The 19,418-nt window shown below is 57.9% G+C and overlaps 1 protein-coding gene across 2 annotated transcripts in view; it reads left to right on the top strand.

The window, feature by feature from the left end:
* Positions 1-1,114: 1,114 nt before the first annotated feature.
* UNC5A (unc-5 netrin receptor A) overlaps positions 1,115-19,418 on the top strand; it is a gene marked incomplete at both ends in the record, with an annotated part of 62,507 nt that continues 44,203 nt past the window's right edge. For both annotated transcript variants that reach the window (XM_082622703.1, XM_082622702.1), the window contains one exon: positions 1,115-1,184. In XM_082622703.1, coding sequence (XP_082478829.1) covers positions 1,115-1,184 — 70 coding nt within the window. The remainder of the gene's footprint in view (positions 1,185-19,418) is intronic.

Below are 19,418 nucleotides of genomic sequence, written 5' to 3'. Positions count from 1 at the left end.
CGTTGCTGGAGGCTCCGGGAGACAACGTGACTTGCCCAAGGTCACAGAGCTAGAAGGCAGAGGCTCCTAGACCCTACCCTAGATCTCTCTAGCTCCCAAAGCCCGGTTGGTTCCTTCACGCCCACGTCTCCGGCGCGGTGAGCACTCCGGGCGCAAACACCGCGCGCCCTGTCGGTTGCGCTGCGTCCTAGGATTGTTTTCCTTAGGTGAACGGTGCCGTGGGGTTAGAGAAAGCTGGGGTCACTCTGAGGTCCACCAGGCTACGTGGCTGGGACTGCGGGTGGCGCCTAGTCTAGCCTACCCGCGTACCTCTGCTAACGGGCCAGAGCCCGGGAGCTCTCCCGCAGTCCCCTATCCAAGCTACGGGCTGGGTGGCGTACCGCGGCACGCTGACAGCCTCGGAGCGCGGCCGGGAGGCGGGGACTGGGGTGGGATGGGGGTAGAGAACTGCAGCGGAACCTACCCCGGGCACCCCTGCCCCGGGCCTCTGTCTGCAGCCTGGCGCCGGGCCGGGGTCGCCGCAGCCCTGGGCCCCTCCCGGGCCACCTGTGCGCAGGCTGGAGGGCCCGGGAGAGCCCGGATCCGGAGAAACGATCCGCTCCGGGTTTCAGACTCCTGGCTGGTCCCTGGAGATCGCGTGGGGCGGTGGGAGGCCTACCCGCCCACCACCCCAGCCCCTCCCTGGGGGAGCCTCGGGCATCGCCGGGAGGGATCCCCAGAGCTGGAGGGTGGCCCGCTCGCACGGCGCAGGGCGGCGGGGCCCCTCCTTCCTTCCCCCGCCCCGCCCTGCTGTCGCCCCGCTCCGGTGCTCCAGTCCGGATTTTGCGGCGCCCGCCGGCCGGCTCCCCGGCTGCGGGCTCCGCGCGGCGGCTGGCTCGGTACGCGGCGCGGCTGGCGCTGCGCTCCGCCCCGGCTGCATTGCTGCGCTCCCGTCGCCCAGGGGAGCCCACGCGCCGCGTGCGCCCCGCAGCCGGCCGCCCGGAGGCAGCGCAGACCGCTGGCATGGGCCCCGGGGGTGCCCGGGGCTGGGGCTCTGGGCTGAGGCGCTGAAAGGCGCCCTCTCGTCCACGGGGCCCCGCGTCCGGCCCGCCCACCCACCTGCCCGCCCGCGGCCATGGCCGTCCGGTCCGGCCTGTGGCCAGCGTTCCTGGGCATAGTCTTCGCCGCCTGGCTCCGCGGCTCGGGTGAGTCACGCGCGCGCACTGGGGAGGCTTGCGGGGGACCGTGCGCGCGAACGCTCGCTGCTCTGGGGGTCCCTGATTCGCGCTGCCGGACCCGGCCGGGAGCCCCCGGGGGCCAAACTTTGCGAGGCGGGACGCGGGGGCCGCCTCTTGCTGCTGCGCAGCTTCCCCGTGCGCTTGCCCGGAAGCCTGGGTTCTGCCAAGTACAGGAGCAGCTGTCAGCGCGTGGGGCTGGCGAGTGTAGACGCCCCACGCCTGCAGGCGGGGGAAGTTTGCTGGTTGCCCGGCCCCAGAGCAGGGTCGGGGGGTTAGATCAACGCCCCGGGGAGTCTGACTTTGCCGGTTAGCAGATTAGAGGGTTTTGACCACATCCCAAGTGCCCAGGAAATTGAGGAAGGGGGTTAAATACCTCTTCCCGGCAGCATCTGTCCCAAACAGCTCCTCACAATTCCCAGCTGGGCACCTGGTCTCTGCCCACGTCCGGAACACAGTGTCCTCCTCTGTCCTCGCCACACACGCTCGCACACGCACACACCCAGGCGTGGAGGCGCATACACTAGCCCCCGCCAGCCCCTGTAGCCGGCACAATCAGAGCGCCAGGGCCCCTGGCCCGAGCTGTGGCTCTTGGCCTTCCTGGTGTGTGGGGGCCAGAGGTGAATGCTGTGGATCTACTACCGCGTCCTCCCCTCCCTTTCTCTGAACAACCCTCTCCCTCCCTTCGTGTCCCTTTGGCCACCCTCTCCTGCCCCGTAACTCAGCCTTCAGCCCACCTCCTGGGGGTGGGGGGAGTTCCCCTGCATCCTTTGTTTGCTGTCCTTGAGCTTCCACCTAGGCTGAGTTTTTGGGGGCCTCCTGGTCTGTGCCCGACCCCCATGCACTTAGCAGAGCTGAGTGTCTATGTGTATGGTGGGGGGCGGGGGGAGGGTGTCATTCATGTGATCAAGGGGGCATGGAGTTTGCCCTAGCAATTCTTGATTCTTGCTGCCCTGAGACCCTGGGCGGGGGGTGGGGGGTGCCGCTGAGCCTGATCAGGCCATTGTTAATCCCAGGTGTGTCAGAAGGGAGCATTGGGTTTCCCAAGATGGGAAGCCAGACTGATTGGAGGTGAATGAGTGAAAGCTCAGAAACCAGCCTGATGATTGAGGCTGATGGCTGTTTCCTTAAAGGGTCTCTGCATAGTGCATCCTGCATCCACCACTGCCTGGCCACCCTCTGCATCCTGCCCCCCTCAGTCCTCCCTCCACCTCAGCCCATCCACTCTCTCTCCCTTTCCATCACCCCATCATCCCCCCACCAAATCCTCACTTTACCAAACCCCTCTGCCCCATGACCTCCCCTCCTCATCCGGACTGAGTTGGGAGGCTTCACTGCCACTGGATGCGTATTCATATTGCACACATGTGTGTGTTAGGAGTGTGTGCATCGCTCAGGGGTACGGGTTGCACCACTGACCGTGGTGAGCTGGGGGTGTTCGAGCTCCACACACAAGGGAGGTGTTGCTAGATACCCAGTAGGGGCCGGGACATGTTTACTGAGTCAGATGCTTGCGAGAGGGCTGTGTGGTCATATCTGCATGTTACCCACGTGAGCACGTGTGAGGGCCATGGGTTGCCATGTGTGCCCTGGCGATGACGGGGGTTGGCAGTGCGTGCAGGCTTGGTATGCGTGTGGCCAGATGAGCATGTGTGATGGTAGGCCTACCGCACGTGTGTGATGGTTGTGAGCAGTGGCACAGGTGAGGGTGTGTAGATGAGACGGTGTTGGGTACTGGTGAGTCAGGGTGCCGCAGCCCCGGGGGAGCTGCCTGGATTCCTTGGGAGGCTGTAGAGTGGGGGAACCGCATCCCTGGGTCTCGAGGCACCTTTTGGGGCCTCGTGTAAGGTTGCCCAGGGAGCTGGCCAGTGGGCACCCGTGCCACAGGGCTGCCCTGGTGCAAAGCCTGCCTCTGGGCATCAACTCTCAGGCCCATGTGAGGGGCTGCTGAAGGGCATGGGGCCCTTCTTGTCATCTGGGGCCCCTTACTGCTGGCCCCCCACAGGCTCCGGGCACATGTGCCCAGCAGGCTGGCCCCGCGCTGACCCCGGCTCCTCCCACACCACCCATTTAGCTCCTTGGCAACAGCAACCAGTGAAATGTGTCTGTGAGTGGCTGAGGGAGGGACGGCTGGCCAGGCGGCAGGGGGCGCCGGGGGCCAGCACTTCTGAAGCCTCCTGCTCTCCAGGCCAAGTGCCCACCCTCTTGTCTCCTGATATCACAAAAAAGCCTGTCCCTTCAGCACACTTACCCGGGTGGGCCCTCTCTGTGCCCGCGCACACAGGGACCCACGTGTCTCACAGGCTTTTCCCATTCATACCCAGTCACACAGCTGGCACCTGCCTCCCCGCCCCTGTGAGCTGCACACACCTGTGTTTCGCTGTCTCGGATCTCCGCACTCCTGAGGGGGCGGGGCCCACGGGGAGCTGGATCTCCTGGAAGGTCGGGCTGAGGGGCATCACTGAGTCGAGGCATTGCCCATCCTGACCCCAACAGTCTGTCCCAGTGGCCGCTTCCTCAGGCCCCTCCCCCACCTTCAGGGCTGATCCTGGACCCCTCTTTCCACCCCCCACCCCCAGGCTGGAGCAGTTGGTTGCTGGGAAGATGTCTTAATTCTTCAAGGCTAAGAGATACATTGCTGTCACTCACCCTGCCTTGGGATGGGGGTCTGCTCTTTGGGGTCCCCCCAGGCACCCCAGAAGAGGGCTGGCCCTCTGACTGGCCCACCTGCCTCTCCTTGCCTGTGCTGGGAGGGGCTTCCCTTAGGAGCCTGGGATTGGCATTGATCCAGGTACCAGACCCCCCCCCCGCCCCCCCCAGCCAAGAGGCACTGACTGGCCTGGTTCCTGGTCCCTGAGCAGCCAACTTTGGCCTCAGCCAGGGGCCAGGACCCCCTGTCTTATATCCCTTCCTCCTGCCTCGTGCCGCTCTGGGCCCCAGAGCTGCAGACTCAAGCCATGAAGTCTCAGAGGCAGAGGCTGCCCTCAGCCAGGGCTGGAGGACTTTTCCAGGCAAAGGTCCCAGTGCTGGGCTTAGCTGCCACCAGAGACACACGTATACACAGACGCACACACGTACGCACACATACACACACACAGGTGTGTGCACGTGCACACTGTCTCATGAACGTACCCAGACCTGCTCATTCCAGGCCAACCCTCTCCTGCAGTCCCCTCCTCCCAGGGGCCCTGCCATCCCCCCTCTCCCTTTTCCCCCCCTGGCCTGGGGCTGGAAACCTTAGAGTCTCTCTTGGCTCTAATCTTCTCCTTCACGCTTCATGTCTAATCTGTCACCAAGTCCTCCAGCTCAGCCCTACTTGTGACTTTGCTCATGTCCCTCTCCTCCTTTGTCCCCTCCTCCCCCAGCCCTTTCTTCCTCACCTTTCTCACCTGGACCAGTGCAGTGGCCACCCCCCACTCATCCCCCTCCTGTGCCTCCTCCACTTAGACTAATGCCCCTTTTACCCAGGCTAGAACCCACTAGAAAGCCTTCTGTGGCGCCCCAGTGCCAGCAGGTGAAGTCTGAACCCTGAGCCCAAGAGCCCTTAGGGAAACACCTGCATCACCACACATCCCTGGGCTGATGTGTTGTCAGGATGGGCATCCTCCCTGGCTCTGACTGCCAGTGGGCTGGGCATCCACACCCCCAGACAAGCTCTTGCTTCCACACACGGTACTTCCCTTGCCTTGCAGAACCTGGTGCCCCCCAGCCAGCCAGCCACACTCCCCATCCTATACCCCAACATCCTCAGCCCTGTCCAGATCCAGGCCAAGCCCCCCTGCTGCCTCCAGTCCACACTGTTCTGCTTATCTCAGCCCCCAGCTTCAATCCAGTCCCCTCCAAGAGGCCTCCCCAGCTCCTCCTAAGACCCATGCAGGGGCCACGGCACACTGATGAGCTCTGAGTGGGCTACAGGACAGAGGTACTGATTCTTCAGCCCTGGAAAGGCACGTGGGGCCTGGGGCAGCTGCCAGAGGCATCTGGCCCGAGCCACCTCCTCATTCACGCCAGTGCTTCCCACAAATATTGCCACTGTCTACGGCACTGCAACCCGATTCTCAGCCCCCAGTGTGCTCCAAGTCACAGCCAGTCAAGTGCTTATTTTTTCTCTTTATTTCCTCTGCTTGAGTTCGGGTTCTCTGGCTAGGCAGGGAGGGCTGCTGCGGCTGGGGAGGGGGGGAGAAGTTTGCTCTGACCCCTCCGCAGCCCTCCCCATCCCTCCTCATCCCTGTGCCTGTACACAGACTGCCCTGCTCCAGGGAGGCTGGAGATGGCTCCTGTCCAGGGCAGGACCAGCTAGCTGACGCCCCACACACGGATGGCAAACCAGCTCATGGGAGCCTGTGTGTCTGTGAGTCCCTCACACAGTTTTGCCCATGTATGTAGAATAGGGACCTCCCTGCCCACCCCCAGCCCTCCCAGGCATAGATGTTCCCAGGTGGGTGTCTTCTCGTGCAAATAATGTCATTCTGGCCCCCAGACTTGCAGACTGAAGCCCCTGGAAGGTAGGGCTGAGGGGCACCCAGCTGTGGCATTACCCATCCTGACCCTGACAGTTGTCTGGGTGGCCCTTCCTCGGGCCCCACCCCCATCCTCAGGGCTGGAGTTGACACCAAGACCAGCGGCTCTGTGGGCACCTACGCAGGGCTCCTGGCTCCTGAGGCTCAGCCCCAGCGGAGCCCAGCCCCGGGGCCCCAACCATCCTCACCACCTAGATGGACGCCCAGCTTCCTGCAGTAAGTTCTGCTGGCTCAGCCCTCCGTTCCTCTTGTCTGCTCCCATGAGAGTGGCATTGAAGGGTCCTCCTGCCTCTGGGGAGCCTTGGCCCCCTCCTCCTGTCAGGTCTAGTAGAAAGGGCAGTGCTTAAGAGGCAGACAGGCCCAGTTTCAGTCTAAGCCACCTGACCTAGGATGAGTAACTTTTACTCCCAGCCTGTCTCCACTTTTGTAGAATGGGGTCACGTCTGCTTCCTGAGGTTATAGTTACGAGTTGATGGGCAACATAGAGCACCCAGGGTGGACCCCGACATGGAGCAGGCACGCGTTTGCCTCCTTCCTCCATTTTCCCTGGCACCTGAAGGGACATGAGTTAGGACAGGGTGGGGTCTTAAGATGCATCAGGCCTCAAGCTCATATATAGGAGAGAAGATGGTCTCTGTATAAGCTGCTTCACCTCTTGTTGCTCCAGCCCCAGGCAGGAGCCCTCAGGAGGAATCATTGCTTCTAGTTGGAAGAAGCACCCTACTCACCCCCCATCTATACACACATCACCCCCTGCAGGGCCTGATTCAGACACCGGTTGCTGCAGTGTGCAAAGAGCTTTGTTTGGGGGTTCTGTGAACGTGATGATTTGGGCTCAGCTTGTCCTGGAACTGTGTGCTGATGATTAGCTCTCACACACAGAACATGGCAGCAAAGCAGGGGTGGGGGCCCTGGATGGAAACAATTCTGGTTCGGGCTCTGCTGTTTGATTGCTGTGTGATCTTGGACAAATCACTTAACCTCTCTGGGCTGTTTTCCTCTTTGTATACTAAAGGGTTGGGCTTGATGACTACTGGAGGCTGTGCCCAGAGAGGCTGCCTTGTGAGCCTGGGGTGGACTGTGCACTCAGCAGCAGGTTCCCCCAGGAACTGTCACACCTGCCCAGCACCTGCCAAAGCCACCAACCACACTGGCAGCAGCTGCCTGTGTTGCTTTGGAGCTACGTGGCTGTTGCAGCAGGGCCGGAGGTGACTGTGAGACAGAGGTGGGAGTTGTGAGTCCCAGCGCCCAGGCAAGGAAGCAGGGTCATGCTTTAGCTGGTGAACTCCCCCAGTGGCAAAAACAGGCCTTCTCAGGACCCCCAGAAGGTCAGAGTGCCAGTGCCTAAGGCCCACCCTCTTCCCAGGGACTGATGTCAGATGCTGCAGGCAGTCTTTGGTCCCCTGGGAGCCGGAACCCCAGGCACATGGAGAAGGTGGTAGGATGGTTGAGTTGGCAGGCTCTGGGGTCAGGGTTTGGACCAGGGCTCCGACTAGAGTGAGGCAAGGGAGGGGCCTAGGGTGCAAAATTTAAGTCGTGCTGGTACAGGGTCAGCCCCTGAGAGTGAGTGCCTCCTTACATTTTGTACCCTTGGCACCCCCTGCCTCACCCTCGTCCTGGCTGTGGGTCCAGCTCCTCCCTGTACTTCTTTATTTCCTCGTCTCTAAAATAGTCATAAGAGGACCTAACTCACAGTGTTGATGTGTGGATTAGGCAGCCTGATGGCATGTCAATCTTGGCACACAGTAGGCACTCAATAAATGTTAGCAATTGCTGGTGAGGGATATGGCAGAGGGCACTGTTCCATCCTCTCCTATGGGGAGTGGGGGAGTCCTTGGTGCCCTCTTTGTGGGAGAGGGTGCAGCTAGGGGTCCAGGCAAAAGGGCAGAGGCCTGAGGGGAGGTCTCCATTTGGGGATGGGGGACAGGCCTTGTGTGTTTTCTCTGCCCACTCTGAAGCCCAGGGGCAGGGCATATAGAAGTCCCCTGCCCCTCCTGCTCTCCAGGTGTGGTTGTTGGCTGCGCCATCCCAGCCCTGTTTGAGATGAAGACGGGGAGATTCATAGCCATCAGGAGAGGCCTAAGTGGCAGCTGCTCCCCAGAGTAGGCTGCAAAGGGCAAATTTTAGGTCCCGCTTAGATGGGGGAGGGCACCCTGAACTCCCCACCTATGAGTGGGCCATGGTGAGAGCACCAAGGGCCAGTGCCCTGATGGGTGAGACCCCCAGATTCAGGCCCCTCTCCACGCCTGGATGTCAGAGCTGTGTCCCTCTAGAAGGCTCAGGGTCACCTTGAGCTCCAGGCAAATACATGGCTGAGGTTTGGGGAGGGGAGTCAGTCTAGATTGATCCTTGGAGAGGGAGCTCTGGTCCCTGTATCCCACCTCTGCAGTACACCTCCCCAGCCAGGGTGGCAGGTGGGACAACCCGTGTCCTACCCCAGCATGTCCAGCTCAGAGCCTGCAGGGAGGTACACCCCGATTTAGACCCTACCCCCTCCTTTTTGGAGCAGAGACCAGATGGAGTTGAGGGGCTTCTGCCTTTTTCCGTATCTGCATCTTTCCAGCCCTTCTCGCCCCCCCCCACCAACAAAAAAAGAAAAAAAAAAAAAAAGGATGCCAGGCACTGGCAGGTAGGAGTGATTCCTTATGGTCCTGGCGTGACAGGCGTGACCGGCGTGACCTGAGCCTTCCCCTCTCCCCACCACGTTGTCCGGGTAGCTTGGCGGGTGGGGGTCGCGGGCTAGAGGCAAGCCTCCTGCGGGCGAGCTGCGGAGCACGTGAGCAGCCGTGGGGCGGCAGGAGCCCGAGCCCATGGGAGCCCGAGCCCAGGGGATAAGCAATTAGCCGCTGCGCCCGCCCGCCGGGGCTCTGGGGAGGGGCGCGCCCCGGGGCCGTCCAAGGAGAAGGGGCGCTGCGGGTCCTGGCCCGCAGCCCCGCCCCCGCCCGGCGCCGGGTAATGAGTGCGCAGTCAACTCGGCGGCCGCGCGGAAGAGGGGCAGGATCCCTCCGCCCGCCAGCCCGCCCGCGGCCGCCTGCCGGATTAGCGGCTCTTTGTTCGGGGCCTGTTAACAAGTTGCTGGCTGAGCGCTCGGCTGCCGCCGGGGGAGCAGGCGTCCAGCCTCCGGGCACGGCGGCTCGGCGGCCTCCGCCGCTCTTCGGTTCCCGCGCCCGCCCGGCTGCAGCCCCCACTGGCGCCGCCTTCCCTCAGACCCCGGAGACGTGGCTGGGCGGTGGGCCCCTCTGGCGGTCTGGTGTGTGTAGCGGTTCCAACTCCCAGGCTGAGCTCGCGGCGGAAAGGAGGAGATTTCTGGGGCACCTTCTGTAGGCTTCCAGTGCGCCGCTGTGGTCCGTCCCATTTTACAGATAGGGGAGGGCATGGCTTCCCGAGGTCCCGCATGGGCATCGTAAGCAAGCCTGGGGTTCCAACCCAGGTCTTTGACATCCAAACTCATTCTCCTCTGCTAAGAGGATTGAAGCCTGCGGCGGGGAAAGGAGGAGGCTTGGGTGGCTGAAACTGTCGTACCTTATATTCTTAATTACCTTGGTGATGGTAGGAACCGTGGCCGGTGCTGGGCGCTACCTGCATCATCTGATAAGAACCTCAGGACAACCCAGGAGGTAGGTGAGGTTAGTCCCATTTATTAGATGAGGACACTGAGGCTCAGAGAAGTGGCAGAGCTGGGACCTTGTTACTGGTCAGCCTCACCTCCCCCACCCACACCAGCGGGGAGCAGAACCAAGCCCCATGTGTCCATTTACTGTCAGGTCCTTGTCTGGTGTCCCATGGACTTGAAAGCCCACTGGAGAGAGTCAGGGGACCTTGCTCCTCGGCATGATCTTGGGCTAATCCCCTCATCTCCTGGAGCCCATTTCCCTCCTGTATCCTGCCTCTTCACATCCCGCCACCAGGGTGCAGGTACTTTCTAATCCTGGGCTGGGATGTCCAGGCCACAGGATTTTGATTATAAAGCCCCCTGGGGGTCGGCTTTCCAACTTTTCCAGGGCCACACATCTTCAGGTGGCTCGGGCTGTTCAGAGCAACTTTCTTATGGGAGGTGGAATCCTCCCCAGTAAGCTCCCCCAGATAGTTCTTGGCTTTTCCTTCTGGGGCCACGCAAGGGTAGCTTTTCTCTTTTCAGTTATTTAAGACAGGGCCCTATCTGCCCTTTGCCAGGCCAGGCACCTCCCATCCACTCAGGTGTTCCTCATGTAGCAGGTTCCAAGCCCCCATCTCTATCCCCAACATCTTTGTTAGCTGCCTCTGGATGTCAGTCCCAGGAGGGCATCCCACTGTGACACAATGCCCTGGTGTGGACTAGCATAGGATATTAAGTGTGTCTGTTGCAAATATTGGAAAACCCAACCCAAACTGGCTTAAGAAAAAAAAAAAAAAGGAGATTTATTGCCATGTGTGACTGAAAGGCCAGGGGTAGCTCTGGCTTCAGGCATTGTTGGATCCAGGGAAAACAGTGTGACCAGGATACATCCCTCATCTCTGCTCTGGCAGGGGATGGGGGGTGTTGGTGCCACTCTCCAACAGCCTTTCCCCTCACAGTACCAAGGTAGCTGCCAGAGTTACCAGGGCTACATCCTTGCAGGCCCAATCCAGGGGGAAAGAGAGAATCCCTCTTCCCTTAGCCATCCAACAAATGTCCTGGTCTTTCCTCATTGGTCCAATTCAAGTGCTGTGTGAGTGAGCCAGTCCCCACAGCCAGGGGTTATGGTTGTACAGGTTAGCTGGGCCCAAGCCACCTATGTCACTGTCCTGTTACCCAGGCTGTTTGCCACCACTCACAGCTTCTTGTTCGTGGAGACGGGATGGGCACATGATCCTCAGATTTAACCAGTATGTCATCAGTACATTTTACCCAAGTATTTAATAAAAATGCTGACTAGCACCAAGGACACAGCCTGAGGCTGACAGGTAAAGACCCAAGTCTGGATCAACATTAGCCAATTAATTGGCTGTGTTAGAAAACAATGCTGGCCGGACTTCCTTGGTGGCACAGTGGTTAAGAATCTGCCTGCTGAGCTTCCCTGGTGGCGCAGTGGTTGAGAGTCCGCCTGCCGATGCAGGGGACACAGGTTCGTGCCCCGGTCCAGGAAGATCCCACATGCCGCGGAGCGGCTGGGCCCGTGAGCCACGGCCGCTGAGCCTGCGTGTCCGGAGCCTGTGCTCCACAACGGTAGAGGCCACAACAGTGAGAGGCCCATGTACCGCAAAAAAAAAAAAAAAAAAAAGAATATGCCTGCCAATACATGGGACACAGGTTCGAGCCCTGGTTCGGGAAGATCCCACATGCTGTGGAGCAACTAAGCCCATACACTACAACTACTGAGCCTGCGCTCTAGAGCCCACGAGCCACGATGCTGAGCCTGAGTGCCGCAACTACTGAAGCCTGCACGCCTAGAGCCGAGCTCCACAACAAGAGAAGCCACCGCAATGAGAAGCCCGTGCACCACAACGAAGAGCAGCCCCCACTCGCTGCAACTAGAGAGAGCCCATGCGCAGCAGTGAAGACCCAGTGCAGCCAAAAATTAAAAAAAGAAAACAATGCTGGCCATTCAGAAGGTTTTGCCTCCCCCTAAATGTGCTGTCACCTGGTTCGTATATCTCCATTTGCTGATCTTAAGATATTAAATCCAGACACACTGTTTCCAGTCCGTTTCCAGTCCGGCCCTGACCTATCAGAACAGTAACCTTATGATAAGGGAAGCTGGTCTGGTGTGACAGGTACTTGGGGGTCCCAGCATGTCTCTCGGTATCCCTGCTCCCCTTGGTCATCTGCAGCTGACTGAGAAGCACTACCAGAATCGTTCCTGGGGTCTGCATCGGGTTCACCAGGTTGTGGTTTTCCCAGTGGACATTTGTTGGGTTTTGTATCTGTCCAGCTTCCATTCCCAGTCCCATCAGAACTCCCTGACCTCTCCCCTGGTATAGCCTTAGTCAGTGTTCGACAGGCCCCTTCATCTTGGCAGCAGGGCCCAAGTGAGACAGGTTAGTAATTTCCCTATCCTGGTTCCTTTCCTGCTTCAGAGCTTGCTTTTTAAGCCTCTTTTCCCTTCTCTCAGCAACCCCATTTCTCACCAGTACTTCCCCCTTTTTGCTTAAATTTGTGAGAATCATTTTCTGTTGCTTGCACTCAAAAAACCTAAGTGATGCATTCACCAAAAACAACTTTCTTCCTTTTTTGAAAATTAGGCCACAGCTCACACATCTCCTGCCCCAAGACTGCTCCCCCTCCGTTCTCAGAGGTCAGCAGCGGGGTTCAGCAGGTCCCTGTGCCAGGACCTGAGGTGTAATTTATTAGGACCAAGAGACCTGAACTCATTCGCAACAAACACTCGGCCTGTCCTGATCTCACCTGGCCTTCAGTGCTTTCTTACTAGTGTTTGTCCTGCCTCTCCACTTCAATGTTCTCAGGTGTAAAATGGTGGGGTGGGGAGGCCAGCTTTCCAGTACCCGCCCCCCCCAACCAGTCAGAAGGCCCACCCTTTCCTGGTCCTCCTCCTCCAAGCCCCTCCTGCCCCATGTTGCTTTGGCATTTCCCACAAGTTTCAGCTGGACCTGAGCTTACCCTTTTCTGCATGGTTCTCCAGTCCATGCCTCTCATCAGTGGCTTTGTCCTTGGTTTGGGGCCATCTTTCCATGTTGGGCATGTCTGGTTAGAATATGAGCCTACCTAGATGTCTTGCAGCTGCCCTGACAATTTTTGAGAGTCCTTTTTCCTCCAGATCTTTTGGGATCACACAGCCAGAGGTCCATCTTTGAGACCCACCCGATCCTCTCAAGACCCCTTTCTTTTAAGACTCCTGGCTCCATTGGGGAGCTTGTCTGTAGTGTGAGCTGCCTGAAGCCTGGCACCCATAGGCTAGGACGCCCTTCTGAGGGTGGTCAGCATCCCTTCCCCAGCAGTGATGTGCTGGTAAATGTTTAACAGTTGGCTCTCTGGGAGAGCTGCAGGACAGATTTGCCGATTTCCATGGTGTAAATACTCCCACGATGGCCTATTTCAAGCTACCAGTGTGAGGTTGACCAGCTTGCAAAATTCCAGAAATTTTAACGACAGGCTCTCCTAAGCCAGGATGAGCTGGCTCCAGCACATCGCTGTTCCCTGGTCACCCCAGCCTTCTGAAGAAGTGATCACAGGAAGGGAGTGACAAAGTCTCCTTAGGCCTCTCCCTGCAGGACCCACTGACCTCCCCAGCTCTTTGGTGAGCTATGGGGTGGGGAGTCAGGCACTAGAGGATTGTGGTTAAGAGTCAGGGCCCTGGAACAGTTAGAATCCTAAACTGGGTGACCTAAGACAGGTGATTTCAGCTCTCTGTGCCTTGATTTCCTCATCCAAAAAATCTGGATAATGAAAGGCTCCTACCTCGTCAGATTGTGAGGATTAAATGAGTCACTCTGTGCGGAACACTTAGCCCAACGCCAAACCCAGGGTGAATGCTCCATAAATGGGACTGCTGCGGATGCTGTGTGGACAGCAGTGGGGATGCTCGCTCTTGGCCTCCCTCTGTGACACCCCCTGAAGTGGTGGGGGGAGCAGGGCTCTTGGTTGACAGCACTGGCAGAGAGCATCAAGGCAGGACCCTGCAGATCTAGAATCTTGGGAAGGTGCTCATTCTGGGGTGATGAGCATTCATGAGAGGGCTTGAGAAGGAAGGTTGATGTAGTGAAAGATGACTCATCCAGAGGACTTGACCAGGTATGACTCCTGACAGCCTGGAAGCTGGGCTGGGTTCCCAGGACATGCAGAGTAGAGAGGTGACAGGGGTCACAGCAACATTCAAGAGCCCAGACAGGCCAGGCAAGGACAATCCATCTGCTGACCTGCAGACTGGATCGTGGCTTCAGGGCTGGTCCCTGGCCACCCCTCTTCTTCTACTCCCAACTCTGGGTGTCCCAAGGCCAGAGGAGGAGAGGGACTCTGCCTAGGACCTTAGCATGTGGTGGCATCGGCCAGACAGTGAAGGGAAGGGGACAAGCACACAGGCACTCCCTGGTGACAGTGTGTGTACAGGGGAGCTGGGAGGTGCAGCCCGGCTGAAGCAGACAGTGCCTGTGGGGGACCAGTGAGCGACAGCGCTGGCTACATCGTTGAGCTGGGGACTGACAGGCAGTGAGCGGTGTTTAAGGAAGATTAATCTGGCAGCGCATGGATGAGAGCAGGGAGAGGCTGGAGGCAAGGAGACCAGCCAGGAGGCTGCAGCGGTCATCCAGGCAAGAAATGACGAGGCCTCCCTTCTCAGGGAGCAGGCAGCGGGGATGGAGTCAGAGAGATGGATGTGGGAGACATTTGAAGGAAGGAGCCTCTGGATGTCGCATGTGGGGGGCGAGGGACGGGAAAGAGGCAAACATGATTCAGAGCTTTCAAGCCTGGGGAAGTGATGTCAGAAACAGAAAATGGACGGGGAGCCTCAGCGGGGAGGAAGCTTAAAGAGCAACAGGGCTCCAAGAGCTGTGCGCTTCACCCAGGGAGCTTCACCCTGCCAGGCCCTACCTAGAGTGTGGACATCAGTCAGGCACTTTGGCCACAAGTAGCAGAAACTGGCTCCGGTCAAGTGAAGCAAAGGGAATGTAACAGGGGTGGTCAGGTTCAGTGGGTAACCAAGGGAGAGGCAAAGTCATGTCCTGGGAGAGAAGTTCTCAAAAGGTTAGGGTGATGATGGGGCTGTCCTATGTAATTCAAGTCACTGAAGGCAGGAAGGGAAAGTGGATTTGCTTTGTTCTGTGTAGCCTTAGAGAGTAGGGTCAGGACCAGCAGGTCAGGGATGCCAGAGGCTGAGAAAGACCTTCCTAACAAGCAGTGACACCGGTGGCCTTGGCAGGCAGGGAGCTCCCCGTCTGTGGGGCTGTTGAAACAGACCCTGTCAGGACCTGTCAGGGAGACTGTGGACTGGTGGCAGGTGGCCTTGTTGAGGCTCCATGGTAAAGGAGAAAGGATAGAGCTTTGGAAATGACTTCAGCTCCACTCTCAGCCCCACTCTTACTGGTTGGCCTTGAGAAGTTTCTTACCCATTGGGAACTGAGCTCTCTGGAGAGCTCCCATCTTGTGGGATTTTGTAGTTTCTTTGGTGCTTGTTGCTTTGACTACTCAACAGACGTTCTCACCAGCACAGCACTCTTCCTTACGTGACCTCCTCTCCAATACCATGTGGTCAATCATGGGGCCCCATCCTGCCCCTAGAAAACACCTGACCGGGCTGGCAAATCCTAGTGGAGATCCTAGGCACAGTGATTGGTCCAGGATGGCCACGTGACCTGGGCTGAGCCAATCAGGATCCTTCCTATGGCTTTTACCACCTGGAGGTGGAGGAGTTGCCCTCTCTGCCCCTGAGGTTGGCAGCTATGAAGATGCAGGCAGAGATGTTGGGCCAGTGGCAGCCATTTCCCCCTTGTATGGAGAGAGCCTGGCTACAGAGAGGAGTGAGGCCAACACACAGAGACAAGCAGAAGGGGGAGATGTCTGGTGGCCCTGAGGCCCTAGAGACTCAGGAGCCCGCAGCTTTTCTCTCAATCCTGTGGGCTGTCCCCCAGCCTTCCCCGCACTTGAGCCAAGAACATCCTGCTTTAGGCTTATGCCAATTTGATTGGATTTCAGTGCCCTGCACCTGAACGGGGCCTGGCGCAGGATCTCAGGAGGAAGATATGACGATATGGGTAAAGCACCCACCCAGAGGCGTCTGGGTGGCAGTGTGCAGGGCATGTAACCCGCAGGTAGCAGACAGAACATTCTAGACAATAGAGAGTTCACATAAAGTCCAGATTTGGGGCATCCCTTGAAAAGTTAGATCTGGGCATTGAAAGCCTGTTTTCCTGGGCAGGTTGGGGCTGGGACCTGGCTGCCACCTTGGCAGGCGTACACCCGTCTCCCATACACCTCCACTGCCCAGGCACACTGAGGCTGCGTTCTAACCCCAGCACAACACTGAGGACTTGTATGGAAACCTTTCCTCTCCTCCCTTATGGCTCTAGAGACTGCATTTGGGGCCTTAGATTTCACCTGTTCAGTTGAGGTGGCAACAGCTAGTCAGGTGGAAAGTCTGAAAGCTTATTGGAAACCTGGGACTGGCACTTTGAGGGGCAGGGAGGGCGGGAAGTAGAGCTGAGAGGCCCATTCAGAAGGAGCTGGTCATGGGCACTGTGAGCTCAAGTCCCGTTTTAAGGGGTGACTGGGGAATGGCTGCAGCCGAGATGGAAAAGGAGGATTTGGGGAGTGATTCCGAGGAAACCAGAAGGAGGCCAAAGGGAGAGCATGGGAGCCTGGGGAGGAGTTTAAAGTTTTGAGAAGGACAGGGAGGCAGCCACAGGAGGGCTGCAGGGAAAGGCCCCGCCGCCAAGGCCTGGAGGGTACACATGCTGGGACGGGGCCAGGAATTGCCACCTGAGAGCCTGTGCTCGGCAGCATGAAACCAGTCTTAGAGATCGGGGATGAAGTGAGTGGGCAGGGCATAGGGGCCACTCGGAATCTGAAGTGCCGTGAGGGAAGGATATTAGAGCCAGAAAGGGATCCTTGGGGGCTTCAGAGCAGGAACCCACGCAGAGGGAGCAGGGGCAGGACAGGTGTGATCGCTCGGCGCTTGCAAAGCTCTTGCACACAGCTCTCTGCAGGCAGCCTCAGAGGGGAAGTGACTTCCCGAGTCAAACGGCGGCCACTGCAGGCCAGGTCCCAGGCCCAGCCCCTCTGAGCACAGGTCTGTGCAAGGGGGTGGGGCAGGAGGCCCAGGGCCCCAGCGAGCTTTTGAGGGAAGGCAAAAGGATGGACTGGGGGAGAAGGCCGAGTGAAGATGGGGACACATCAGTCATTAAATAAGCGTTGATGAGGACCTACTGTGTGCCCGGCCCTGCATTAGGCACTGTGGATACACAGTGAGCAAGGCCAGCACTGTCCCCACCCTTGAGGAACTCACATTCTGGTGGGGGGAGATGACCGTGAACAAACAAGCAGACAGATTCAGATAATGAGGAATGCTCTTCAGGACTTGGAAGGCAGGCAGAGAGGGACGCGTGACGTGTGACCCCGGGTGAGCAGATGCAGGCGTGTTGGCTGGCACATTAGCCTGGATGGTCAGGCCTCTCTGAGGAGGTGCCATGTGAGCTGAGACCCGAATGACAGGAAGGAGCCAGCCGTGGGGGCAGCGGCCTGGGGGTGGGAAGGAGCATGGTTCGTGGAGGTCCACTGTGGTCTGGGTGCAGGGAAGTGTAGAGTTGGGTGGAGAGAAAGCGTGATTTGTCTCTGTGTTCATGTATGCTGTGTGCCCCTCAGCTTCCTGAAAGGCACAGTCAGAGGAGCTGAGTGATTAGAAGTCCCTCTGAAGGCAGATCCGGTAGGATCCACAGGGGTGAGGAAGGTTGCTCAGAGGTGTGGGGACTGCGCAAGAGAGCCCAGGCCTGGGGTGGTTGCACGTCACCCTGGACTAGGGGTCAGGAGCCCTGGGTCCCAGGCCTGCGCTGAGTTCAGAGGGTGGGCCCCAGACCAGACACACTGGAGAGGATGACCAGGGCCTGGGCTGTCATGGTGCTGGTCCTGAGGCCTTAGAATGGAAAGGGGCGGGCTAAGGGTGGGGAGAAGGGCGGGTGTGGGGAGAAGCCAAGACAGGCCCCTTCAGCACCAGCCTGCAGTGCCTGTTGTCCCCACCTCCTCCCAGTATCAGGTATGACCCTGTAAAAGGAGCTAGGGGAGTCCAATGCAGTTGAGAGTCACACCCTTCTCAAGTATGTTGTTATATATATATAATTGAGGTGAAATTCATATACCTTAAAATTAACCATTTTAAAGTGCACAATTTAGTGGCATTTAGTACATTCACAATGTTGTGCAACCATCACCTCTATCTAGTTCCAAAGCACTTTCATCAGCCTCAAAGGAGACCCCATTAGCTGTCACTCCCCAATCCCCCATCTCCCCATCCCCTGGCAAACACCAACCTGCTTTCTGTCGCTACGGATTTGTCTGTTCTGGGGTATTTCCTGCATATTTCACGTGAATGGAATCATACAGTGTGTGGCCTTTAGTGTCTGGCTTCTCTGACTTAGCATGTTTTTGAGGTCCATCCATGTTGTAGCACATATCAGTGCTTCGTTCCTTTTTATGGCCAAGTAATATTCCATTGTATGGGTAGACCACGTTTGGTTTATCCGTTATCATCGGCTGATGGACAGTTGGTTGTTTCCAGTGTTGGGGCTATTGTAAATAATGCTGCTCTGAACATTTGTGTGCAAGTATTTGTTACCCAGGAGTGGAATTGCTGGGTGATATGGTAATTCTAGGTCTAATTTCTTGAGAAATCACCAGACTGTTTTCCTCGGCAACTGCACCATTTTATGTTCCCACCAGCAATGTGTGAGGGTTCCAGTTTTCCACATCCTCATGCTTATTTTTGAAATCATTAAATTCTTGCAAAATTTGTTTTTTTCCTCTCTTGGTGCTCCAGCTTTGCTAGTGCCTGAGTTCATGTGGAGGCCACCACCAGGCCAGCCAGCCCTGCCTGGTGTGGGTGACATGGCCCAGGATTGGCATCAAAGGGCAGGTTGGGGGGACAGGAGCAGCTGGGGGCACGTGGCCCTGCAGTGGGTCAGGCTGGCTGTCAGGGAAGAAAGGTCAGGCCTCTTTCCGCCCTCTGGGACTCTGTTTCCCTCAACCCCTCCCTTCTTCCTCCGCACACGCCCCCAGCCAGGAACGGCCCTCGCCGCCCCTCGGCTCCGTTTTGTGTGTGTGTCTCATCACCAGGATATATGTAGCTACAAACAATGCGGCGGGCTGGGTGCTAATTTGTCAGACGCAGTGCGCGGCTGTGATTCCGAATACATTAACATTTTCACATGAAATCATTTCAATTTTTAGTGATTAAGAAGTATTTGTTTTAAAGCATCAGGGTGATTTACTGCAGGCCTAGGGGGCTGTGGAGGGGGTGGAGGAGCCCCCAGGTGTGACGTCATTTGTAGGTACCAGCATGAGCAGAGATCACACCAGTCACCCTCCCTCACGCACCCGTGCCCGCCTCGGGCTTCCTGGGTGTGAGGCTGGAGGTGGCAAAGAGTGGGCAAGTCTCAGGACCAAGAGGTGGAGACTCCCCCCTAACCTCAAGTAGCAGCCTGTCACTCTGTCTTAGTTTCTTTGTGGCACTTAGCAGCATCAGAGATGACTTCTTTATTGACTTGTGTACTTATTTTCTACTTCCCTCCACGTTAGGACATAAGGTTCTTGAGGGGCTGTGGCCTGCTTACTGCTCACTGTGTTCCCTGAGCCTAGAACAATACCTGGCAGTAAGTAGAAGCTCAGGATTTGTTGGACAGACAGGCGGGAGAGTGCATAGATGGGTAGCTGGATGGATGAGTGGGTAAATGGGTGGGTGGATGGGTAGGTGGGTGTGTGGATGGATGGGAGTGGGGAGGATAGATGATTGTTCAGGGGGCACAGAAGACCCCTCGCTGTACCGTGAATCCTGTTATCCTTGAGTCAAGCTCTCTCTGGGACTTGAGGGACACCAGCCCTCTCAGGCAAAAGCCACCTCTGCTGTACCAGGCTTCCAGGCACCTGGGAAGTACAAGTTCATTAGCACTAGGGCTGGTACTCGCACGCCTCCGACCCCCACACTTCCTCATCACTCCCACTCTTTAGAGCCTATCCGTGCCTCCCTCTCTGAGTGGATGGGAGCCATTGAGGGTTCCCTAGGGCGCT

This window comes from Mesoplodon mirus (assembly GCF_964341445.2).
Source record: "Mesoplodon mirus genome assembly, chromosome: 5".
In the NCBI taxonomy this organism is placed as follows: Eukaryota; Metazoa; Chordata; class Mammalia; order Artiodactyla; family Ziphiidae; genus Mesoplodon; species Mesoplodon mirus.
This window is presented reverse-complemented; position numbering and strand designations above follow the sequence as displayed.